The 26387-nt window shown below is 41.7% G+C and overlaps 3 protein-coding genes across 3 annotated transcripts; 2 read left to right on the plus strand and 1 right to left on the minus strand.

The window, feature by feature from the left end:
* The first annotated feature begins 2722 nt into the window (after positions 1 to 2722).
* LOC133351217 (phospholipase A2 A2-actitoxin-Cgg2a-like) lies at positions 2723 to 5582 on the plus strand. Its single transcript, XM_061566293.1, has 4 exons — positions 2723 to 2765; positions 3719 to 3887; positions 4511 to 4617; positions 5035 to 5582. Exons 1-4 carry the CDS (start codon positions 2723 to 2725, stop codon positions 5169 to 5171), a joined length of 456 nt encoding a protein of 151 aa, XP_061422277.1. The 3' UTR covers positions 5172 to 5582.
* Positions 5583 to 13493: 7911 nt separating this feature from the next.
* Positions 13494 to 16243, plus strand: LOC133351235 (phospholipase A2 A2-actitoxin-Cgg2a-like). Its single transcript, XM_061566319.1, has 4 exons — positions 13494 to 13609; positions 14622 to 14790; positions 15293 to 15399; positions 15817 to 16243. The coding sequence occupies exons 1-4, from the start codon at positions 13567 to 13569 to the stop codon at positions 15951 to 15953; spliced, it is 456 nt and encodes a 151-aa protein (XP_061422303.1). The 5' UTR covers positions 13494 to 13566; the 3' UTR covers positions 15954 to 16243.
* Positions 16244 to 21551: 5308 nt separating this feature from the next.
* LOC133351281 (basic phospholipase A2 textilotoxin A chain-like) lies at positions 21552 to 23332 on the minus strand. Its single transcript, XM_061566381.1, has 3 exons — positions 23187 to 23332; positions 22579 to 22685; positions 21552 to 22160 (listed from the first exon to the last, which is right to left on the minus strand). Exons 1-3 carry the CDS (start codon positions 23285 to 23287, stop codon positions 22024 to 22026), a joined length of 345 nt encoding a protein of 114 aa, XP_061422365.1. The 5' UTR covers positions 23288 to 23332; the 3' UTR covers positions 21552 to 22023.
* Positions 23333 to 26387: the final 3055 nt, after the last annotated feature.

Consider the following 26387-nt stretch of genomic DNA (forward strand, 5'->3'; position numbering starts at 1 on the left):
TACCACCACAGTATGCACTGCTGTAATCATAGCAGGTACCACCACAGTCGGTATGCACTGCTGTAATTATAGCAGGTACCACCACAGTATGCACTGCTGCAGTGTAAGCAGGTACCACCACAGTATGCACTGCTGTAATCATAGCAGGCACCACCACAGTATGCACTGCTGTAATCATAGCAGGTACAACCACACTCAGTACGCACTGCTGTCAGATTTTTAAGCGTAGTTTTGAAATATTTTTTGTCCCCGGTACTTCCCGCTGGTTAGCCATACAGAGAAGAAGAATTTGCCATTTGCAATGGCTTCGGAATGAATCTCGGTAGGCAAAGTCACACGAAGGGCTTTGTCCCTGACACATAAAGCAGCAATGACAATATCAATCATAGTTACAGCTGAAACTTTGTCTGAAGTCATAAATGCTTTTGATGGCAGATACATTAAGGGCCCTTCGTGCAACTTGCTGCCACTCCGATACGATGAATGAAATCTGCTCTCCAGAGTCACCAAAAGACTATTTTTGCTTCCAAAATGAGGTCATTGCTCAACGCTTCGAACATCTGGCTGTCGATGGCTGGGTTTGGTGCTCGTTGAAGATTATTAGCAGTGATAAGACGGTGGCATCGGAAGAAAAAAACACCACCACAATCACTATCATCGTTACAACTGTCACCATCGTCTTCATCAATATCAACATATAAATTATGAAAACTATCATCACAACAATTGTGAACATCATTCGTCATTGTGTATTCACAACTGTATGAAGGTCTCACCATACAGTCGTGCAATGGCACAATACCTCTCATTCCTGCGAACATTAACTCATCTCACCAATACTTAGGGCAGCGCGTGGAGGTCGCGTGCCTACTGTGCAACAGTTGAGGGAATTGACGAAAGATAGAAAGCATTTGGCGAGGTGTGGTGGCTTCAAAGGCTTTGGCATTGATGACATTTTGATTGGCGTGCCATGGTGGCAAGATGTTAATTCCCTCGCCGAGGTCGAGGGTTCGATCCCGACGCTATGCCTGTATATTTGGAGTTTGCACGCTCTCACCATGGTCGTGTGTATTTTCTCTGGGTCCTCTGGTTTTTCTTTCCACATTTAGAAAATAAATTTAAAGTATTCGGCTGCTATACAATTCCACGTGATAAGCCACTTCGTTGAGCTATCATTTGTGGCGAGTGGGCCTTACCAGGCAAAAGAAAAAATGTTGGTTTCTGGGTAAACCTTCTTACTCGCAAATAAATATAAATCAATAACGGCAATTCACTCGTTGATAATAGGGATAGGAAGGATGTGGATTCGACTGTAGTTCAGTAAATATATCAATCTTTATGCATGGTGATCATCCTCTTGGGGAATGATATTAATTGCTCGTCTCATCCATGTGCAGCACAAGCGACTGAATGAATGCACAGCCGGAGACCAAGGCTGTACACGATGGAATACTGTGTGTGCTGTCTAGCAGCAGCACTCTAATAAAATTATAATAATTATCGTCATCAATTCAGCAGCATCAATATAGCGCTGCGAATAGCTTAATGAATATAATAAATGTACACTTTATATTAAGAACTACAAACTTCTCTGTGGTCCATTGGTTCCTTTAAATTAATCCATCACCTAGCCATTTTATTTTGAGTGTTTAAAGGGCAAGTTAATTACACATTTAAAATGTACATTTTTGATTTATAAAAGCTGCCCTGAATGTCAGAACATTTTATCTAGCACTGAGAAAACAAAATAGTGGCAATCCTACACAAAGACCTCGCGATTAGACTTTTGTATAAACAGCGGGGAGCAAAACAGTGTTGCCGCAATTTGACGGGATTTCTTTTGATTCCCTAATCCTCATCAGTAAAAAAATATCTTTTTACAATGGTGCTATTTTTGTTGCTGCTGTAAAACTAATGTAAAATATTTTCATTGAACAAAATGAATGATATCAAGGACATAATTTAAAAAAACACGAACAAATCTGCAACATATACTATCACCACGGTGATATTTGTGACTAAGGTGGTGTTCAGAATGCAATTATTCTAATATTATCGCAGTATTACCTTTTTATTTGTTTGTGAGCAGGTGATATCGATTTGGAAGTATATTTAAATATGTATCTCTCATATATACTTTTCACGAATTTGTAATTGTATTAACTGCATGATTTCACTTAACACTTTACTTTAAAACGTAGAGTTATCGGTGTTTTTTGATAATCCTTTGCATGAGTAAGTGAACGATGGTCATAGAAGCGGTATTATCTGTTAATGGGTGATAGCTAAACTGTGAGAGGGTCAATCGTAATGTGGTTATTTGAGTAGTTTGTACATGAATGATTAAATTTGGATTAACCTTTGATTAGTGAAGCTTGTCCAAAAAAATAGTTTGTCGAATCTCAAGATACTTCGTTGAATTTCAGGTCAGCTCGTAGGTGTGAGCAAACGATGTTCCTTTCATCTATATCCTCTTTGTTTCTTGTCTTGATCCAAAAAAGGTGACCCCACGAAAACTTCTGTGGCCCAAATTCTATATGGCACATACTAGGCTGCTTCATGGTGAAGGCCCAATTCTGATTGGACAGGGATAGCCAGATAATGATATAAAAAGGGGCCTTTTGGAGTGTTGAGCACCAGACTGGTTTGGTCCTGCCCAAGAAGCAGAAATACAGGTGCTCAGAGGTGATCTACGGCTGCAATCAATTTTCAAGAAGGCGCAATGGCTCGAGTCCTGTTAATCGCTGCTGTCGTGCTTGCAAGCGGTAAGATACATATTTCCATCTACGTATCATGCTCTCTATCTTTCGTGAACATCAAAATCTCTCATGGAGTTTCCCATCCAACTTCTCCAATTTTCCCATCAATTGATCCATCCACCTCCTCTGTCTTTCCAATTTTCCCCTGCAGAAGCACCTTTGTCATATGTTCCAGCTGACCCTCTTAGGCTATCTCCCAAATAATCTTCTGCCCTTTTTGTAAGACTAAACTAAACAATTCCGAAGTGAACTGGCCACAAATGATAGCTCAACGAAGTGGCGTATCATGTGGACATTCGTAGCAGCCAAATACTCTAAACGAATATTTCTATATGTGGAGCAAAAAACTGGAGGAGCCGGAGAAAAACCCACAATACCTTAGGGAGAGAGACACTCCAAATATACTGGTGTCGAGGTAAAACCCACGACCTCCTTCATACCAGGTGAGGGAATTAACATCTTGCTACCAAGGCACCCCAGTTTCAAAAACCAGTTTGTTCCATCCAATTATTATCTTAATCTCTTGTTCACATTTGCTATCTTCAATGATTGAGCTTCCAAGGTATGCGCAGCTGTTCCAAGTTCCTCATGCAAGTATACTTTGATAGTAGGGGCTTTTTCTTCAACTCTTGCTTTTGCCTTCATTATTATAAATGTTGATATTCAGACCACGCTTTCTGATTAAATTATACATTCTATCCATCACTTCTTGGCGAGAAGCTGATATAATTCACAGCATGTAAATCAGGGCATAATACGTCAGTTATACCATCACCAATCACTACTACCAGCACCCTGAATAAAATATACAAACTAAATATACCGCATTCACACGTCAATTTGTGGTCAAGTTGCTTACTACTTGCAGTACATTATCTTGAAATTGAGTATAACATGCATTTGAAAAGTAACGGCTCCAGTGATTGTACACAACCATGTGTTTGTATTGTGTTTTGCAGTGATGCTTGCCAGAGGACAGGAAATTGAGCATAAGAGAGAAAAACGAGCCATCTGGAACTTTGCTTGGATGATCTGGAAAGTCGTGAGAATAAATCCGGCAGAGTACAGCGGCTACGGCTGTAACTGTTTATTGACCGGTCATGGAAAACCAGTCGATGATGTGGACAGGTGATGTGCATTGTGCATTTTCCCATGAGCATAACAGTTCCGTTATACTTCCTTTCCGGCCTTTTTTAAATCCTTTACATTAAGTTCGCTTGCTTGCTTGCGTGCTTGCTTGCTTACGACCGTGCAAATATTTCGGTCGTTTTTAAACCCACTTCCCGTGATCCAATCGAGCTGATATTTTGCACACAGACTCGTTGTGCGAGACAATAAATGTTCGTGAAAATTTTTTTCCAAAATTTTACACTGTTTAAGGAAAACAAATTAAATATTTAATTACCAATTGCTTAATACTGGCAGACAATCATCTGACCCATAGGTAGCAGCCATCTCAAGCCAGAGGACAAGAGGACTCTAGCCGCCACGCATATAAAGGATTTATAGTGAAAAACTTCCTTCAGATATTTAGGAAGCTACTGGCGCTGTGCACTTTGAAATCTAGATTGAAAACGAATTTCTTTCGAAATGCTTTGTGTGTTAGTTTGTTGTCCTTCCCCCACACCTCTGATTAGCATCGTTCGGTTATGTACGGTACGCAAGACGTCCAACACAAATACATACTTAACAGCCATCCAGCTAATGCAGTCAATATCCATTTGCAATTCTGGCTGTGTGTCTACACACAGGTGCTGTCAAGCTCACACAAAATGCTACGAACAAGTCTACAAAATGAATTGCTCACCGGATTGGGACCCGTATTATTTCTCCCTCAGAGGAAAAGCCATACGCTGCAGTGAGTGACGCGGACGCATTTGTCTTTACACGCATGCAACACGCATGCTAACTGCTGCATTACAACGTCGATAGCAGTGGCCATTGCTATGGTATCCTTTGGCACGTACGCATACCTGTCAACCCCTTATCAGTGCCCTACCTTATTACAGACCAATTCAGACTATTGGTCACCCCGTGTCGTTATAAATCTGAACGTTCATCCTACAAAGTCCCATCACAAGGGAGAAACACAAACAGACAAAAATATGATTTATTCAAACTAAATTTCCTTGTACAAGAATGCAGGTAACCCGTATGGGTAGACAGGTGTGTGCGTATGTGTTTGTTCTCTTTGGCGTCTTTCAATATGGCTATGGCGAAGGGTTACTGACATTAATGGTGCCCATTAACTTCTCTTGTTCTCTTGACACGTCAGCCCGTGGCGGACCGCCGTGCGACGTCCACACGTGCCGCTGCGACAAGGCTGCCGTGGAGTGCTTCGCTCGCAGCCACTTCAACCGACGCTACCGGAACTTCAACCGAAAGAGATATTGCAAAAAGGAAGACGACTAGACACAATGGTCACATTTAATCCAACCGCATTCACATATGAACAGTGATGTTCCCATGCAATATACGAGTTTACCCGAGACCAACATGATAATGTAAAAAATATAAATCTACAACAAATAATTTGGACAATTAATTTGACTTCTGAATCAAGATTGAAATCTGGACAAAATTTTCAAACGATAATTATTTACATGCTGTGTTGATAAAAGATACATCCTGGCTGTTTTCCTCGTTTGTGTGTTCAGTAACTAGTGGGTAATAACAAACAAAAAATGGGCTGTTTAAAACTATCTTGATCATATGTGACTGCAAAGGTGTAATTCTTTTGGTGATGTACTCTAGTAATCCAGTTGTCAAACAAAATGTGTGATGATACCGCATTTGACAGTGGTGCAAAAAAGCACAATTAGCAAAAAAGCACAATTAGCAAAAAACGCCTTCGTCAATAACACTGACTTTTAAAAGTTTAGGCAATGTCTTTGGGCAATGGCCGTTCTTCAGAGAACACGTGCCATTTCTCAAACCATTGCCTATCACAGTACATTACTGTATACACTTTATTAAGGCAGTTTTATTGTCAACCGTGTTCAGTTACCTTCTGGTGACGGTAAAACATACTTGCTGATTTCTTTTTCGTCCATGTCTCAATTTCAAATTTACAGCATTGTACATTTGGAAACGATGTTATTGACGGTGTGGTCTTAATGGTTGTGCTGTGAATGTCAAATACAATAAAGAGCTCGCAGAAAATGCTCGTGCGTATAACTTGGGTGAAAGTGAGCTGTGCAATGCATTTGAAGACCCTACAAATGATAACTGTGCGCAGAAGAGTCACACTTAAACAATCACACGGTAAAAACCTGCTCGATTGGAATCATCAACATCAGCCACAATCAATTCACTGCTGGGTGAAGGCCTCCACATGACAAATCCATCTCTCATGATTGTGCGATGTCATAAGTACCTGCACATTACCTGATTTCATAGTTTTGTTTCCCAAGTGGATTTCCAGCTCAGACACTTTGTGCTCATTGGGCTGTCATTCCATTGTTATTATTTATTTTAGTTAAACTTTTATTCACGACATGTTGTGCATAGCGATGGTGAAATCGAGGTGTTCTGTTCGTACTCAGTGATTCAGAGCACCTCCTACTCCTTCACCTGCCCAGGTGAATATTAGGAAGCCACTGGGAGATATGCACTCTTAAATCCGGATTTTTAAATTATTTCTTTAGAATTATATTTGTTTTTTGTTCTTCCCCCGCACCTCCGATTAGTATGGTTGGCTATGTACGATGTGAAAGAAGTTCAACATACATACACATACGTTGAAAAATCTCATTCCATCATCGCTTATAATTTTACTGCACACTACCATGGCCAACATATTCGTTTGAGAGATTGTATACCCAACAGAGTATTCCAATTATGATATAGTGATTATTGAGGTCAGGAGTGGTAAAAATTATTTCAGCCAGTTTGGTTTATGCTAATTACAACTGATAACAACCTCTTTATAAGTTCAAGTTCATTTATTAGGTATAGCCCTGTGAGCCATTCGGCTCTTGAATCGGGTGCAACCGCAACAAACAAAAACATGAACAAAAAACATCTTAAAGTGAATATGTGACTAAGTGCAAACAGAAAATCCAAGAAAAGACAGCAAAATATTGCAGAAAAAAATCACCGTACACCAACGCTGTGTGCAAAAAATCCCAGTGGGATGCAAGTCAAACAACCAACAACAACAACCACAAGACAACTTAGATTAAGGCCATCAGTCTAACTCTGTACTACAACAAACAAACATGGCTAAACTAATTCACTTTTCGAAATCACCAAAATAAAGCAATGAAACAGTGATCATAGGAACTGTGACGGAATTTTCACAATAAATGGCATAAACAACATGTATTACCAAACTCTGCAGCTATAGCTGGCTGCATGAGTCACTCCACAACAGCAGGAGCATCAATCGGAGTATTATCATTTTTCAATGCACCTTTAAGATCAGCACACTAAATCAAAACACAGGTCATACTTTGTAGCGATCATCCGGAGCGAAACATTTTATTTTAGGCCACTGAATAGCACTGGCAGCTAGGGGTGTACAACTCCTCTCGAGCAGTTTTGAGTGAGACAGTTCGTTACTAGTTATGCTCATATAGGATTTTGAAAAGTCGATAAAAGGTTACATAACGTAAGCAATTAAAACTGGTATTCTGCTTTTCCATCACATCTTGATTGATTTGCTTAGAATTTCCGTGACCGATAATACACCCATTCCATTAAGTCACTCTGCATAGTATCCATGGGTATTACTAAGAGGCTGTAAGAGGTGATGGCTCACACTGGCGTTCCACTGGCACATCTGAGCTGCACCAGCACAAGGTTCCACACTAGAGGTGGCTTTCCACTGACTATTCCATCCAGAAGCAAACCGTCAAACTCTGACCTCACAATACTTCTCAATGCGGCTCGGGGTCTCGGGGGGGGGGGGGTGTTAGCAAGGCAAGGTTAATACATTTGCGATTATTTTTATTTTTAAAATAATCCATTGCATGTGATGTCAGTGGCACGGCTGTGCTTCTGCAGTGGGGAAAAAAACAAGCTGATGCCTCTTGAGTCACACCGGGCTGGCCCGATATTGCTCAAGATGGCTGTTGTGCAGTGGAGAAGAGCTATTAGTGGTCCAACAAAGGCATTAGCTCTCTGAGCACTATTACATTGATACATGTGTAGTGACTGACTCGGAGACACAACAGTAGGAGGCACTATATTTATTACAGCCCTCACAGGTATATTAGGGTCAGGACAGCTAACAGGCTGCCTGAGCAACAATGCCGATGAGGTGAAGACGGTGACGAGGACTCCGGCAGCACGACGGTTCCACTCCCAACCAACAGTCGCCAACCTTCGCTCGGGGTCCCCCTTTTATCCACCTCGCATGGCCCCCCTCTGGTGTCGCCACGCCCCCTTCTAGAACTCACTAGAAGGTTCCCGGGCTTTACCACACGTCTCCTCTATCACCCTTGCCTCGCGTTCCCTCTACCCCTTGCCTTACATTACTTTTTTCCCGTCTCATGACCTCCTGCTGGCAGACAGGGCTACTACACCTGCAGAGCCCCCTCTGTGCCAGCAACCTGCGCTATGTGCCATAGTGACACATTCCCTGTCACTTCACATGTTAGAAATGTAGATTATGACAAACTTGAAAGTTTGTCAAAATGTACATTAGATTACGTTATCACATTTTCCTGAAATAAAAAAATGTGTCAACATAAAGGATTAGCAACTACGGTGTTCATGGCAATTCCATAAAGCGAGAAAATATACACTGGGCCTTATTCTGTTTTTGATAAAAACATGGCAATCACTGTGCTTAAGGTTGGTGTATGAAATGTAATTTAATCATCCACGCAGCTCTCAAATGTGGAGAGAAATGTTAGACAATGTTTTGGACAACATGCAGTACAAGGTGGAAACACATTCGAGAACTATGCAGCACATTACTAAGTAATCCAATGCAGTATTATTTTACCAGCCTTGTTATTGAGTTGAATATATACTTATGTCTTGGCCTCGTTGTGTGCTGCATTGCACCACTATCTGAGTAGTTAACCTCGCATTCAATAAACTTTCAGAGCCAGGGTGAACATCCAACTCCGACGTATTTAATGAAAAGAATGAGGTAAAACTGATGGAAAAAAACAACACAAAACACAGCATCTGTTAATACTTGCAATATCGATACAATAAAGTAAGAGAAGGAGCATCACAAGATTGTCTTAGATAACATGGACCAGGCACCTACATTAGCAATGAATAGCTATACTGTGCACTCACCATACTGTAGCCTAAATGTACAGTGCTGCACATAACACTGAACTGTGGATGAGATACTTCTTAATCCTTGATCTCAAGATCGCATTACAGTTACATGGAGACACGTCTGGCTCGACTTATCCAAAAACAAGTAACATTCACAATAATGCAAGTGTCAGGCTTTGTTGTTAACTAGGCCTCATATTTATAATAACAAATTAACAGCATTATAAAGGCATTTACAGCATTATAACGGCAATCCGAACATTATAACATCATTCCCAGTATTATAAAAACCTAAACGAACTTACAGAAAATGCTTCTTAAAGTCCCACAATGAATAGATGCACCTATCTTCACCTAGCCGCTATTTGTGCCTCCATTTTGTACTCTGTGTAATGGCTGACACCCTGTCACATGGCTTAAATAATCTAAAATCGTAACTTTCTGGTCACATGACCAAACTCAACACCATATCAGGGATTCCTGTGTATGCATACCCCTATACCTCCCATGAGGCAGAACAACATATAGTGCGTGAATAAATTAATTAAAAATATTGATTCTGAACTTAGAAGAGTAGTTTGTACTTGTGGATGATCATCACTTTAACGAGAGCTTGCTTTTCCATCATCACCTCACCAGTGCCTCATAACATCGGTGGTCATCTCTGGGTTGTTTTGACATAGACTAAAGAACTAAATCAAACCAAGAACTAGTGTCAAAGAACTTCCACGTTGAACAGTGGCCGCCCTTACCCATTGACATGGCACTGCCAATAACAACCACAAATTGTGCTTGTGCAGCGAAAACGATGCAAACGTTACAAACATTTTCACAAATTCCTGCTTTGTTGAAAGGTGTTTTCAGAATAGTCTGTCACGCATCGCCACAGTAAGGCCTCTTCATCCATTTGGCTGGATCTGGACAAGTCGATCGAGTGAAGGTGTTGCAGTCCGTGTTTTGAGGATGGGCAGGGTGGGGTGGCAGGTGGGCGTATGCTGAGGGAGGTGCTACGATTGGGGATGGGAGGTGAATAAACAAGAAGGTTTTTCAGAGCGTCGGGTAATCCAAACTTGGTCAGTCCAGCCTCTTGTTGTTGGTACCCCCCCCCCGCACCCATCTTGTCAGAGGTTATCTGCAGGTGGCATCGGTTCTCAAGTGGAGGCAATGATGGCCCGCGTGTTGTTGGCTGCAGATGTTGCGTTGATTGAAGGTGGTATATCTGTAATGCGAGCGTAAATGAGGGTGCTGCTGGGCTCTGGCCAATCATACGGCCTGGGGTATTGGGGGCGGAGCCCGGTATGGGGGGCGTGTGGGAGGGGCCGCTGTTCACCTCGGCTCCAATGGGAAGCGAGGTGAATGGAGGTGGAGCCAGTCGGGCAGTATGGGAAGGCCGGATCTGACGATTCGGCAGTGGAGGAGTCAGGGTCACGTGGGAGAGAGGATAAAGAGGGGAGCCCGGAAGAGATCGGGGTCAGTTGATGGAGTGAAGAAGCGGGACCACGTTGGGTGGCCGCCGCGCCATCAGCCATGTGGCTGATGGCGCTTCGGCACACCGTCGGCCAGCGGTGTGCGGAGTGGGGAGGAGCGGAGCGATTGACGGGAGAGCGCTTGCGGGGCATGTGCGAGAAGTAGCTGACGGAGGAGCGTGCGGGGCACGCGAGAGGAGCGTGCGTGTCAGGACCAGCGGGGTGTGAGGACGAGTGGAGGAGCTGAGGAGGAAGCGCGTGCGGGGGGGCGTACGAGACAATGCTGGTCCGCGGAGGATACCAGCGGGGTTCGGAGAAAGAACTTGAATAAAAGACCAACGGAGACCAGCAGTGCCTGACGGAGTCTTTTATTACATATCGTCTAACTGTATGATAATGGAACAAAAAAAACCTCTCTTAAAAGTTATTTATATACTGCGTATGAATTTAAATGCTTGCAGATGAAAAAATTCAATTTGACCTTTACTGTACACAGCATTATTTGAATTGCAAATTAGAATTTATGCATTTGGGAATAACGTTTAGGAATGTGGCATGCCAACTCAATTCACTCATTGATAATAGGGATACGAGGGATGTGGATTGATTCTACTGTAGTTCAGTAAATATAGTATACTTTATACATGGTGCCTCTCGGGGAATATTATCTTCACGAGCCTATAGCCCGTCCATGGACGGGTGTATAGCAGTAAATCTGAAACATTCAAGCGAAAAGCAGGCCGCGACTTGATATTCATTGCATCCACTCGTGTGCAATTTGTAAGGACGCGATGACCGACATTTCATTTAAAGGTTATAATCCCTTGTTCATCATGACGTCTTTTTTACTTATATGTCTCAATAGCGTTACGGAGTTCGCGTGACGTCAGGGTTCTCCCTTTGAAGTGAGGGTTGTAAGTTGACGCTGAGGAGGGGGGAGGAGGCGCCTCGCCCCCCATGTGGAGTGACGTCATCCGCTAATTATTAATGAGGGGGGAGGGGCCCATTATGTGGACGTCTTGATGATACGTGACTTTACCTAAAGACCCAAAGAAGATGTCACCTGTTAATGGTTATTAATGAGTAGGGCTGTTCGATGTGGAGTGACGTCACATGCTCATGATTATTAATGACAGGAGGGGGGGGGGGTTCATGTGGAGGAGCCCACCTGTTCATGATTATTAATGAGTAGGGCTGTTCGATGTGGAGTGACGTCACATGCTCATGATTATTAATGAGGGGGTGCTCCATGGGGAGTGACGTCACCCGCTCATGATTATTAATGAGGGGGGTGCCCCATGCGGAGTGACGTCACCCAGTCATGATTATTAATGACAGGAGGGGGGGGGGGTCCATGTGGAGGAGCCAACCTGTTCATGATTATTAATTAAGGGGGCTAGTCGCCGTGGAGTGACGTCACGCACGTTACACACAAACATTATTGGCTCATTAGTATTGCTCGTCTCATCCATGTGCAGCACAAGCTGTACACGACCGGATACTGTGGTGTATTGTCTAGCAGCATAAACTCTTATAAAATAATAATAATTATCGTCATCAATTTAGCAGCATAAATATAGCACTGCGAATAGCTTAATGAATAGAATAAATGTACACTTTATATTAAGATCTACAAACTTCTCTGTGGTCCATTGATTACTTTAAATTAATCCATCACTAAGCCATTTTATTTTGAGTGTTTAAAGGGCAAATTAATTACACATTTAAAATGTACATTTTAGATTTATATAAGCTGCCCTGAATGTCAGAACATTTTATCTGAGAAAACTAAATAGTTTCAATCCTACACAAAGACCTCGCGATTAGACTTTTGTATAAACAGTGGGGAGCAAAACAGTGTTGCCACAATGTGAGGGTATTTTTTGGTTCCCTGATCCTCATCAGTAATAAAATATCTTTTTCAAATGGTGCTATTTTTTTGTTGCTGTAAAACTCACTTAATGTGATTTTAATGGAAGAAAATTATTGACATTAAGGACATAAAAAAACAGGACGAAATCTGCAAGTTATGCTCTCACCACGGTGATATTTGTCACTAACGTGGTGTTCAAAATGCAATAATTCAAATATTATCGCAGTATTCCCTTTTTATTACACGCTTTCATTTAACTCACTCTGTTATGTTTGTTGTTGTATCCCCAAATCTTGTAACTTATTTTAACCCACTTCCCAATGTGGTTTTGACTGCAAACTTGTTATACTTATGTCATACTGATGACAATACTATATTATATCATAAAAAATATATTTTTGAACGATCTTTTTAATGTTATGTTTCGGCTTTGATCTAATTGTCCACGGTGTAAACTGGCGTTGGCTGTAATTGACCACGGTCCCTTACGCTATGGCAAGCCTCTGGGCCACTTCCTGGAGTCGTGGAGTTCTTCCATTACTAGTACATTTCATAATAGCGTGTTTAAAAAAAGTTTTTTTTGAATATTACTTATTATCTGTTAGTTAGCAGTTGATATCGATTTGGAACGATATTTAAATATGTATCTCTCATATACAGTTTCGCAAATTTGTAATTGTATTAACAGCATGCTTTCACTTAACACTTTAATATAAAACGTAGAGTTATCTATGTTTTTTGATAATCCTTTGCATGAGTAAGTGGACGATGGTCATAGAAGCGGTATTATCTGTTAATGGGTGATAGCTAAACTGTGAGAGGGTCAGTCGTAATGTGGTTATTTGAGTAGTTTGTACATGAATTATTAAATTTGGATTAACCTTTGATTAGTGAAGCTTGTCCAAAAAAATAGTTTGTCGAATCTCAGGTCAGCTCGTAGGTGTGAGCAAACGATGTTCCTTTCATCTATATCCTCTTTGTTTCTTGTCTTGATCCAAAAAAGGTGACCCCATGAACACTTCTGTGGCCCAAATTCTATAGGGCACATACTAGGCGGCTTCATGGTGAAGGACCAATTCTGATTGGACAGGGGATAGCCAGATAATGATATAAAAAGGGGCCTTTTGGAGTGTTGAGCACCAGACTGGTTTGGTCCTGCCCAAGAAGAAAAAATACAGGTGCTCAGAGGTGATCTACGGCTGCAATCAATTCTAAAGAAGGCGCAATGGCTCGTGTCCTGTTAATCGCTGCTGTCGTGCTTGCAAGTGGTAAGATACATATTTCCATCTACGTATCATGTTCTCTATCTTTCAAGAACTTCAAAATCTCTCATGGAGTTTCCAATCCAACTTCTCCAATTTTTCCACCAACTGATCCATCCACCTCCTCTGTCCTTCCATTTTCCCCAGCAGAAGCACCTTTGTCGTATGTTCCAGCTGACCCTCTTAGGCTATCTCCCAAATAATCTTCTGCCCTTTTTGTAAGACTAAACAATTGTTTTTATTGGGTAGGGCCCACTGAGCTATATAGTTATTTTTCAAAATTGGCCTGGCCACAAATGATAGCTCAACGAGGTGGCTTATCAAGTGGACATTTCTAGCAGCCAAATACTCTAAACAAATATTTCTAGATGTGTATCGAAAACCCGGAGCCGTAGAAAAATCCACATTACCTTAGGGAGAGACACACTCCAAATATACTGGCGTCAAGGTAAAACCCACCACCTCATTTATACCAGACGAGGGAGTTAACATCTCACTACCATGGCACCCCAGTTTCAAATACCAGTTTGTTCCATCCAACTATTCTCTTAAACTCTTGTTCACATTTGCTATCTTCAATGATTGTGTTTCCAAGGTATTTAAATATGCGCACCTGCTCCAAGTTCCTCATGCAAGTATACTTTGATAGCAGGGGCTTTTTCTTTATCTCTTGCTTTTGCCTTCATTATTACAAATGTTGATATTCAGACCACGCTTTCTGATTAAATGATACATTCCATTAATCAGTTCTTGGCGATCAGCGGATATAATTCACATCATGTTAAATCAGGGCATAATACATCAATTTTACCATCACCAATCACTACTACCAGCAGTATTACAACTATACAACCCTGAATAAAATATACAAACTAAATATACCGCATTCACACGTCAATTTATGGTCAAGTTGCTTACTACTTGCAGTACATTATCTTGAAATTGAGTATAACATGCATTTGAAAAGTAACGGCTCCAGTGATTGTACACAACCATGTGTTTGTATTGTGTTTTGCAGTGATGCTTGCCAGAGGACAGGAAATTGAGCATAAGAGAGAAAAACGAGCCATCTGGAACTTTGCTTGGATGATCTGGAAAGTCGTGAGAATAAATCCGGCAGAGTACAGCGGCTACGGCTGTAACTGTTTATCAACCGGTCATGGAAAACCAGTCGATGATGTGGACAGGTGATGTGCATTGTGCATTTTCCCATGAGCATAGCAGTTCCGTTATATTCCCTTTCCATCCTTTTCTTCGGTTGCCGAACGAATACGCTACGAGGTCGCACTCATTACACACCAAGTGCTTGCCACAAAGGAACCACAATACCTCGCTGATCTCGTCAAGGAGCATAAAACAGCATGGGATCTCCGGCCATCCTTGTAGTGGCGAGCCATCGAACAAAGACGGTCACTGCATTATGCACTTTCAGATGCGCTTCTGCGGCCTCTCTTCCTTCAGATTTTAATGAAGCTACTGGCGCTGTGCACTTTGAAATCTATATTGAACACGAATTTCTTCCGAACTGCTTTGCGTGTCTAGTTTGTTGTCCTTCCCCCGCACCTCTGATTAGCATCGTTCGGTTATCTACGGTGCGAAAGACGTCCAACACACATACATACTTAACAGTCATCCAGCTAATGCAGTCAATAACCATTTGCAATTCTGGCTGTGTGTGTCGACACACAGGTGCTGTCAAGCTCACACCAAATGCTACGAGCAAGTCTACAAAATGAATTGCTCACCGCATTGGGACCCGTATTATTTCTCCCTCAGAGGAAAAGCCATACGCTGCAGTGAGTGACGCGGACGCATTTGTCTTTACACGCATGCAACACGCATGCTACATGCCGCATTACAACGTCGATAGCAGTGGCCATTGCTATGGTATCCATTGGCACGTACGCATACCTGTCAACCCCTTGTCAGTGCCCTACCTTATTACAGACCAATTCAGACTATTGGTCACCCCGTGTCGTTATAAATCTCAACGTTCATCCTACAAAGTCCCATCACGAGGGAGAAACACAAATAGACAAAACATGATTTTTTAAAACTCAATTTCCCTGTACAAGAATACGGGTAAACACTATGGGTTGACAGGTGTGTGCGTACGCGTTTGTTCTCTTTGGCATCTTTCAACGTGGCTATGGCGGAGGGTTACCGACATCAATGGTGCCCATTAACTTATCTTTGTTCTCTTGACACGTCAGCCCGTGGTGGACCGCCGTGCGACGTCCACACGTGCCTCTGCGACAAGGCTGCCGTGGAGTGCTTCGCTCGCAGCCACTTCAACCGACGCTACCGGAACTTCAACCGAAAGAGATACTGCAAAAAAGACGACGACTAGGCACAACGGTCACATTTAATCCAACCGCATTCACATATGAACAGTGACGTTTCCATGTAATATACGAGTTTACCCAAGACCAACATGATAATGAAGAAAAACATACATCTGCAAATAATGTATACATTGTAACAACAAATAATTTGGACAATTAATTTGACTTCTGAATCAAGACTTTGAATCAGGATCAACATTTCAAACGATCATTATTTAAATGCTGTGTTGATAATAGATACATCCTGGCTGTTTTCCTCATTCGTGTGTTCAGTAACTAGTGGGTAATAACAAACAAAAAATGGGCTGTTAAAAAACTATCTGGATCATATGTGACTGCAAAGGTGTGCTTCTCTTGGTGATATATTCTAGTAATCCAGTTGTCAAATTTATGTGGTGATACCGCATTTGGCAGTGGTGCAAAAAAGCACAGTTAGCAAGGAAACAAAACGCCTTCGTCAATAACACTGACTTTTATCAAGTTTAGGCAATGTCTTTGGGCAATGGACGTTCTTCAGAGAACATGTGCCATTTCCCAAACCATTGCCTATCAGAGTACATTACCGTATACACTTTATTAAGGCAGTTTTATCGTCAACCGTGTTCAGTTACCTTTTGGTGACGGTTAAACATACTTGCTGATTTATTTTTCTTCCCTGTCTCAATTTCAAATTTACAATGTTGTACTTTGGGAAATGATGTCATTGACGGTGTGGGCTTAATGGTTGTGCTGTGCATGTCAAATACAATAAACAGTTCTCTGCAAATGCTGGTGCATATAACTTGGGTGAACGTGAGTTGTGCAATGCATTTGAAGACCCTACAAATTATAACTGTGCACAGAAGAGTCACGCTTAAAACAAAGCACACGGTAAAAACCCGCTTGATTGGCATCATTACCATCAGCCACAATAAATTCACTGCTGGGTGAAGGCCTTCACATGCCAATTCCATCTCTCATGATTCTGCGATGTTATAAGTACCTGCACATTACCTGATTTCATAGTTTCATCTCCCCAGTGGATTTCCAGCTCAGACACATTTTGGCTCCTTGGGCTGCCATTCCGTTGTTATTATTTCCTTTAGTTCAACTTTTATTCACGACATGTTGTGCATAGCGATGATGAAATCGAGGTGTTCTGTTCATACTCAGTGATTCAGAGCACCTCCTACTCCTTCACCTGCCCAGGTGAATATTAGGAAGCCACTGGGAGATATGCACTCTTAAATCTGGATTTTTTAATTATTTCTTTAGAATTATATTTGTTTTTTGTTTGTTCTTCCTCCGCACCTCCGATTAGTATGGTTGGCTATGTACGATGTGAAAGAAGTTCCCCCAATTACATTTCTTAAATAATGATCAAATAGAGCAAGTCAAGATCTATAAGTATCTTGGGGTCATCCTGGATTCAAACCTGAATTTTGAAGATCACATTGATTATATTGGGAAAAAGATAAAAATTAAAATTGGTTTTCTATATCGACACAAGCACTGCTTCCCCCCTATGTTCCGTTTGGAATTGATTAAAGCTACCATACTGCCTCTACTTGATTACTGTGACATCGTGTATAAATCAGCCCCAAGTACTGTACTGAAGAAGCTTGACTCAATGTATCACTCGGCCTTAAGATTTGCATTGAACTGCCCATATAGGACTCACCACTGTGATCTCTACATTGGGTCAAACTTAACATCTCTGAATGTTCGACGGCTTGTGCACCAGATCTTATTTATTCATGATGTACTTACAAAAAATCCGCAGATTACCTGCTGGATCTCCTCTCTGTTTCAAAGAACACATTTGACCTAAGGTCTACACTCATTTACCAGCTTCATATTCCCTATTGCCGTACATATACTGGAGGAAGGGCCTTTGCTATTGATGCCCCCAGGGTCTGGAATGCTGTTGCCAATAAATTGAAACTTGAGTCACTACCTATGAGATCTTCACTCAAAACTGCTCTAAAAGGGGGTTGTACACCCCTAGCTGCCAGTGCTATTCAGTGACCTAAAATAAAATGTTTCGCTCCGGATGATCGCTACAAAGTATGACCTGTGTTTTGATTTAGTGTGCTGATCTTAAAGGGGCATTGAAAAATTACAATACTCCGATTGATGCTCCTGCTGTTGTGGAGTGACTCATGCAGCCAGCTATGGCTGCAGGGTTTTGGTAGTACATGTTGTTTATGCCATTTATTGTGAAAATTCCGTCACAGTTCCTATGATTGCTTTTTCATTGCTTTCATGGCTTTATTTTGGTGATTTCGAAAAGTGTATTGCTTTAGCCATGTTTGTTTGTTGTAGTACAGAGTTAGACTGATGGCCTTAATCTAAGCTGTCTTGTGGTTGTTGTTGTTGTTGTTTGACTTGCATCCCACTGAGATTTTTGCACACAGCGTTGGTGTACGGTGTTTTTTCTGCAATATTTTTGCTGTCTTTTCTTGGATTTTCTGTTTGCACTTAGTCACATATTCACTTTAAGATGTTTTTTGTTCATGTTTTTGTTTGTTGCGGTTGCACCCGATTCAAGAGCCGAATGGCTCACAGGGCTATTCCTAATAAATGAACTTGAACTTGAACACATACGTTGAAAAATCTAGTTCCATCATCGCTTACAATTTAACTCCACAGTACCATGGCCAACATATTAGCTTGAGAGATTGTATACCCTACAGAGTATTCCAATTATGATATAGTGATCATTAATGTCAGGAGTGGCAAAATATTTCAGCCTCTGGTTTATGCTGATTACAACTGATAACCACCTTAGAAGACAGTTCGTTACTAGTTATGCTCATATAGGATTTTGAAAAGTTGATCAAAGGTTTCATAATGTAAGCAATTAAAACTGTTATTCTGCTTTTCCATCACATCTTGATTGATTTGCTTAGAATTTCCGTGACCGATAATACACCCCTTCCATAGTCACTCTGCATAGTATCCATGGGTATTACTAAGAGGCTGAAAGAGGTGATGGCTCACACTGGCGTTCCACTGGCACATCTGAGCTGCACTAGCACAATGTTCCACACTCTAGGTGGCTTTCCACTGGCTATTCCATCCAGAAGCAAACCGTGAAACTTTGACCTCGCAATACTTCTCAATGTGGCTCGGGGGGGGGGGGATTAGCAAGGCAAGGTTAATACATTTACGATTATTATTATTTTTCAGATCATCCATTGCATGTGGTGTCAGTGGCACGGCTGTGGTTCTGCAGTGGGGGAAAAAAACAAGCTGATGCCTTTTGAGTCACACCGGGTTGGCCGGATATTGCCCAGGATGGCTGTTGTGCAGTGGAGAAGAGCTATCAGTGGTCCAACAGAGTCTTTAGCTGAGCAACAATGACTATGAGGTGAAGACGGTGACGAGGACTCCGGCAGCACGACGGTTCCACTCTCAACCAACAGCCGCCTACCTTCGCTCGGGGTCCCCCTTTTATCCACCTAACATGTGTAGAGGTGTTTCGGAGGGCAAACAAACACACTGGGCGTGGTTACGCCCGTACGCGAGGAGATGCTTACATCCACGTCCGCACCGTTTAGCCTGGGGGGCAAACACGGCGCTGGGATCCCTCACGGCCCCACCCCTCAGTGGGGGAATTGCTATATAAGGCGGTGAGCCGGAGGGCTCGGGGTTCAGTGTTCAGCTTAAACCAGCGAAGCAAGAAGACCGGCTAGATAGGCCCTGGGACTCCCCTGGAAAGCTGTCCTTCTCAGGACCGACCAGGGCAAGCCAGTGGCAGTGGCCCCGAGAGCCCAGAGCCGATGTTCTTCTAAGAGCCGGTCTGGTGACTCAGGGTGCCGTGATCCCAGCTTAACCAGAGCTGGGTCAGCTAGCCTCCCCTAGCCCTGTAGTAGAGGACCTGGGAGTAGGCTAGCCGGGATAGAGATTGAGGGATCTCCCTGTTAGACGGGTGAAGGGGCCGATACCCCTTCGAGTGTTGTATATCTCGGCCTGTAATATACAACTGTGGTTAATAAATAAGTGTGCCTCCGACTACGTCGTCCAAGTCTCCTTGAACCTACTACACATGGCCCCCCTCTGGTGTCGCCACGCTCCCTTCTAGAACTCACTAGAAGGTTCCCGGGCTTTACCACACTTCTCCTCTATCACCCTTGCCTCGCGTTTCCTCTGTCCCCCTTGCATCACATTACTTTTTCCCCGTCTCATGACCTCCTGCTGGCAGACAGGGCTACTACACCTGCAGATCTCCCTCTGTGCCATCAACCTGCGCTATGTGCCAGTGACACATTCCCTATCACTACACATGTTAGAAATGTAGATTATGACAAACTTGACAGTTTAACAAAATGTCAATTAGATTACGTATTCACATTTTCCTGAAATCAAAAATGTTTCAACATAAAGGATGAGCAACTACGGTGTTCGTGGCAATTCCATGAAGCGAGAAAATATACGATTAAAAGCTTTCTTGGTTCTTTCGGTCCCCACCGTTAAACATGGAGGTGGAAACCTCCATGTGTTTTTTTGCTAAGGGGACAGGACAACTTCACCGCATCAAAAGGACGATGGACAGGGCCATGTACTGTCAAATCTTGGGTGAGAACTTCCTTCCCTCAGCCAGAGCATTGAAAATGGGTCGTGGATGGGTATTCCAGAATGACAATGACCCAAAACACACGACTAAGGCAACAAAGGAGTGGCTCAAGAAGAAGCACATTAAGGCCCTGGAGTGGCCTAGCCAGTCTCCAGACCTTAATCCCATAGAAAATCTGTGGAGGGAGCTGAAGGTTCGAGTTTCCAAACGTCAGCCTTGAAACCTTAATGACTTGGAGAAGATCTGCAAAGAGGAGTGGGACAAATCCCTCCTGAGATGTGTGCAAACCTGGTGGCCAACTCCAGGAAACGTCTGACCTCTGTGATTGCCAACAAGGGTTTTGACACCAAGTACTAAGTCATGTTTTGCAGAGGGGTCAAATACTTATTTCCCTCATTAAAATGCAAATCAATTTATAACATTTTGGCATGCGTTTTTCTGGATTTTGTTGTTGTTATTCTGTCTCTCACATTTCAAATAAACCTACCATCAAAATGATAGACTGATCATTTCTTTGTCAGTGGGCAAATGTACAAAATCAGCAGGGGATCAAATACTTTTTTCCCTCACTGTATCTGCATTTGTCTGAGATGGTATCAAGAGGCTACAAGTATCCGGCAGATGCATTTTGCTATGTCTGCGGCCAATTTTTCAAGACAATTGTGTGATTTTTTAAAGTGTGACTCTTCTGCGCACAGTTTTCATTTGTCGGGCCTTCAAATGCATTGTGCAAATCACTCTCACACAAGTTATATGCACCATCATTTGCTGAGAACAGTTTATTGTATTTGACATGCACAGCACAACCATTAAGCCCACACCGTCAATGACATCATTTCCCAAAGTACAACATTGTAATTTGAAATTGAGTCAGGGAAGAAAAACTAAATCAGCAAGTATGTTTAACCGTCACCAAAAGGTAACTGAACACGGTTGACGATAAAACTGCCTTAATAAAGTGTATACGGTAATGTACTCTGATAGGCAATGGTTTGGGAAATGAAGCGAGTTTTCTGAAGAACGACCATTGCCCAAAGACATTGCCTAAAGTCAGTGTTATTGACGAAGGCGTTTTGTTTTCTTGCTAATTGTGCTTTTTTGCACCACTGCCAAATGCGGTATCACCACATAAATTTGACACCTGGATTACTAGAGTATATCACCAAGAGAATCACACCTTTGCAGTCACATATGATCCAGATAGTTTTAAACAGCCCATTTTTTGTTTGTTATTACCCACTAGTTACTGAACACACGAATGAGGAAAACAGCCAGGATGTATCTATTATCAACACAGCATGTAAATAATGATCGTATGAACATTTTGTTCAGATTTCAATCTTGATTCAGAAGTCAACTTAATTGTCTAAATTATTTGTTATTACAATGTATACATTATTTGCAGATGTATGTTTTTTTTTTACATTATCATGTTGGTCTCGGGTAAAACTCGTATATTACATGGAAACGTCACTGTTCATATGTGAATGCGGTTGGATTAAATGTGACCGTTGTGCCTAGTCGTCGTCTTTTTTGCAGTATCTCTTTCGGTTGAAGTTCCGGTAGCGTCGGTTGAAGTGGCTGCGAGCGAAGCACTCCACGGCAGCCTTGTCGCAGAGGCACGTTTGGACGTCGCACGGCGGTCCACCACGGGCTGACGTGTCAAGAGAACAAAGATAAGTTAATGGGCACCATTGATGTCGGTAACCCTCCGCCATAGCCACGTTGAAAGATGCCAAAGAGAACAAACGCGTGCGCACACACCTGTCAACCCATAGTGTTTACCCGTATTCTTGTACAGGGAAATTGAGTTTTAAAAAATCATGTTTTGTCTATTTGTGTTTCTCCCTCGTGATGGGACTTTGTAGGATGAACGTTGAGATTTATAACGACACGGGGTGACCAATAGTCTGAATTGGTCTGTAATAAGGTAGGGCACTGATAAGGGGTTGACAGGTCATGCGTACGTGCCAATGTATACCATAGCAATGGCCACTGCTATCGACGTTGTAATGTGGCATGTAGCATGCGTGTTGCATGCGTGTAAAGACAAATGCGTCCGCGTCACTCACTGCAGCGTATGGCTTTTCCTCTGAGGGAGAAATAATACGGGTCCCAATGCGGTGAGCAATTCATTTTGTAGACTTGCTCGTAGCATTTGGTGTGAGCTTGACAGCACCTGTGTGTCGACACACACAGCCAGAATTGCAAATGGTTATTGACTGCATTAGCTGGATGGCTGTTAAGTATATATGTGTATTGGACGTCTTTCGCACCGTACATAACCGAACGATGCTAATCAGAGGTGCGGGGAAAGGACAAGAAACTAACACACAAAGCAGTTCGAAAGAAATTAGTTTTCAATATAAATTTCAAAGTGCACAGTGCAAGTAGCTTCATTAAGATCTGAACGAAAAGCGTTCCGGTCGGCCGCAGAAGCGCATCTGAATGCAGTGGCCGTCTTTGTTCGATGGCTAGCCACTGCATAAATGGCCGGAGTTCGCATGCTGTTTTATGCTAGTTGACGAGATCAGCGAGGTATTGTGGTTCTTTTGTGGCAAGCACTTGGTGTGTAATCAGTGCGACCTCGTAACGTATTCGTTCGGCAACCGAAAAAAAGGACGAATAGGGAGTATAACGGAACTGTTATGCTCATGGGAAAATGTACAATGCACATCACCTGTCCACATCATCGACTGGTTTTCCATGACCGGTCGATAAACAGTTACAGCCGTAGCCGCTGTACTCTGCCGGATTTATTCTCACGACTTTCCAGATCATCCAAGCAAAGTTCCAGATGGCTCGTTTTTCTCTCTTATGCTCAATTTCCTGTCCTCTGGCGAGCATCACTGCAAAACACAATACAAACACATGGTTGTGTACAATAACTGGAGGAGTAACTTCTCAAATGGATGTTATACTCATTTTCAAGATAATATACTGCAAGTAGTAAGCAATTTGAGCATAAATTGACGTGTGAATGCGGTATATATTTAGTTTGCATATTCTATTCGGGGTTGTATAGTTGTAATACTGCTGGTAGTAGTGGTGATGGTATGACTGACGTATTATGCCCTGATTTAACATGTGAATTATATCAGCTGATCGCCAAGAACTGATGGATAGAATGGAAGTTTAATCAGAAATCGTGGTCTGAATATTAACATTTGTAATAATGATGGCAAAAACAAGAGATACAGAAAAAGCCCCTGCTATCAAAGTATACTTGCATGAGGAACTTGGAGCAGGTGCCCATATTTAAATACCTTGGAAGCACAATCATTGAAGATAGCAAATGTGAACAAGAGTTTAAGATAATAATTGGATGGAACAAACTGGTTTTTGAAACTGGGGTGCCATGCTCGCGAGATGTTAACTCCCTCGCCTGGTATGAAGGAGGTCGTGGGTTTTACCTCGACGCCAGTATATTTGGTATGTGTCTTTCTCCCTGATTTAATGTGGGTTTTTCTCCGGCTCCTCTGGTTTTTCGCTTCACATCTAGAAATATTCGTTTAGAGTATTTGGCTGCTTTAAATGTCCACGTGATAAGCTACTTCGTTGAGTTATCATTTGTGGCCAGGTCACTTCTGAAAAGTAATTATGTAGCTCAGTGGGCGTTACCCTATAAAAACAATTGTTTAGTCTTATAAAAAGGGCAGAAGATTATTTTGGAGATAGCCTAAGAGGGTCAGCCGAAACATATGACAAAGATGCTTCTGCTAGGGGAAACTCCATGAGAGATGTTCACGAAAGATAGAGAGTATGATACGTAGACGAAAATATGTATCTTACCACTTGCAAGCGCGACAGCAGCGATTAACAGGACACGAGCCATTGCGCCTTCTTGAGAATTGATTGCAGCCGTAGATCACCTCTGAGCACCTGTATTCCTGCTTCTTGGGCAGGACCAAACCAGTCTGGTTTTCAACACTCCAAAAGTCCACATTTTTATACCATTATCTGCCTATCCCCTGTCCAATCAGAATTGGGCATTCACCATGAAGTGTTCTATTATGTGCCCTGTAGGATTTGGGCCACATAAGTTTCCGTGGGGTCACCTTTTTTTAATCAAGACAAGAAACAAAGAGGATATAGATTAAAGGAACATCGTTTGCTCACACCTACGAGCTGACCTGATTATTCGACAAAATATATATATTTTTTGGACGAGCTTCACTAATCAAATGGTAATCCATCTTTAATCATTCATGTGCAAACTACTCAAATAACCACATTACGACTGACCCTCTCACAGTTTAGCTATCACCCATTAACAGAAAATACCGCTTCTATGACCATCGTTCACTTACTCATGCAAAGGATTATCAAAACACATGGATAACTCTACGTTTATTATTAAAGTGTTCAGTGAAAGCATGCTGTTAATACAATTACAAATTTGTGAAAAGTATATATGAGAGATACATATTTAAATATCCTTCCAAATTGATATCACCTGCTTACAAACAAATAAAAAGGTAATACTGCGATAATATTAGAATAATTGCATTATCAACACCACCTTAGTCACAAATATCACCGTGGTGATAGTATATCTTGCAGATTTGTTCGTGTTTTTAAAAAAAAATAATGTCCTTGAAATTATCATGAATTTTGTTCAATGGAAATATTTTACGTGAGTTTTACAGCGGCAACAAAAATAGCACCATTGTAAAAATATAATGTATTACTGATGAGGATTAGGGAACTAAAAGAAATCCCGTCAAATTGTGGCAACACTGTTTTGCTCCCCACTGTTTATACAAACGTCTAATCGCGAGGTCTTTGTGTAGGATTGCCACTATTTTGTTTTCTCAGTGCTAGATAAAATCTTCTGACATTCAGGGCAGCTTTTATAAATCTAAAATGTACATTTTAAATGTGTAATTAATTTGCCCTTCAAACACTCAAAATAAAATGGCTTAGTGATGGATTACTTTAAAGGAACCAATGAACCACAGAGAAGTTTGTAGTTCTTAATATAAAGTGTACATTTATTCTATTCATTTAGCTATTCGCAGTGCTATATTGATGCTGCTGATTTGATGACGATAATGATTATTATTTTATTAGAGTGTCTGCTGCTGCTAGACAGCACAAACAGTATACCGTAGTGTACAGCCTTGGTCTCCTGCTGTGCGTTCATTCAGTCGCTTGTACTGCACATGGATGAGACGAGCAATGAAGATCATATTCCCCGAGAGGGTGATCACCATGTATAAAGATTGCTATATTTACTGATCTACAGTAGAATCAATCCACATCCCTCGTATCCCTATTATCAATGAGTGAATTGAGTTGGCATTGCCACTTTCCTTAAACGTTATTCCCTAATGCAGAAATTATAATTTGCAATTCAAATAATGCTGTGGACAGTAATGGTAAAATTTTCATTTTTATGTTTTCACCTTGCAAGCATTTTTATTCAGACCCAGTATATAAATAACCTTTTAAGAAAGGTTTTTTTGTTGTTCCATTACACGATGTAACGCAATTTTTGTTCCTGGGTAGTAAGTATTATTTCATAATTGCTCACACCTAAAAAGTATAGAAAATGGCTGTTATTCCCCACAAACTTTGCTTTCGTGACCAGGACAGTGATCTTTTGAAATTTACCTATTTTCAATAAAAAAACGGGCGAATTTGCGACTTTTCGTTCACATAAAGTCAGAAAAAAAAACATGAATAAAAAATTGGCATGTATTTACACAAAGTTATAAAAAAATGACTTATTTTCTTTTAAAAAGTGAGTAGTTTTTCGACATTTACGAGTATACTGTAATTCTCGGGCACGAATCAGCCCCTAAATGTAGTCTCCCATCATGTTTTCGTTATACTGTCCTTGTTCGCGGCGTTCAAAGTCCAGTATATCCTGGTGGAA

Source organism: Lethenteron reissneri, chromosome 36 (assembly GCF_015708825.2).
Source record: "Lethenteron reissneri isolate LAM-NWPU_2019-01 chromosome 36, ASM1570882v1, whole genome shotgun sequence".
Lineage (NCBI taxonomy): Eukaryota > Metazoa > Chordata > Hyperoartia > Petromyzontiformes > Petromyzontidae > Lethenteron > Lethenteron reissneri.

Bases quoted from the DNA above. Each gene is read 5' to 3' on its own strand.
- LOC133351281 (XM_061566381.1), bottom strand. From the start codon at position 23,287: ATGATCTGGAAAGTCGTGAGAATAAATCCGGCAGAGTACAGCGGCTAC. The intron at 22,686-23,186 runs GTGATGTGCATT...GTCGACACACAG, and splicing joins CCAGTCGATGATGTGGACAG to GTGCTGTCAAGCTCACACCA. The intron at 22,161-22,578 runs GTGAGTGACGCG...TTGACACGTCAG, and splicing joins AGGAAAAGCCATACGCTGCA to CCCGTGGTGGACCGCCGTGC.
- LOC133351235 (XM_061566319.1), top strand. From the start codon at position 13,567: ATGGCTCGTGTCCTGTTAATCGCTGCTGTCGTGCTTGCAAGTG. The intron at 13,610-14,621 runs GTAAGATACATA...TGTGTTTTGCAG, and splicing joins TGCTGTCGTGCTTGCAAGTG to TGATGCTTGCCAGAGGACAG. The intron at 15,400-15,816 runs GTGAGTGACGCG...TTGACACGTCAG, and splicing joins AGGAAAAGCCATACGCTGCA to CCCGTGGTGGACCGCCGTGC.
- LOC133351217 (XM_061566293.1), top strand. From the start codon at position 2,723: ATGGCTCGAGTCCTGTTAATCGCTGCTGTCGTGCTTGCAAGCG. The intron at 2,766-3,718 runs GTAAGATACATA...TGTGTTTTGCAG, and splicing joins TGCTGTCGTGCTTGCAAGCG to TGATGCTTGCCAGAGGACAG. The intron at 4,618-5,034 runs GTGAGTGACGCG...TTGACACGTCAG, and splicing joins AGGAAAAGCCATACGCTGCA to CCCGTGGCGGACCGCCGTGC.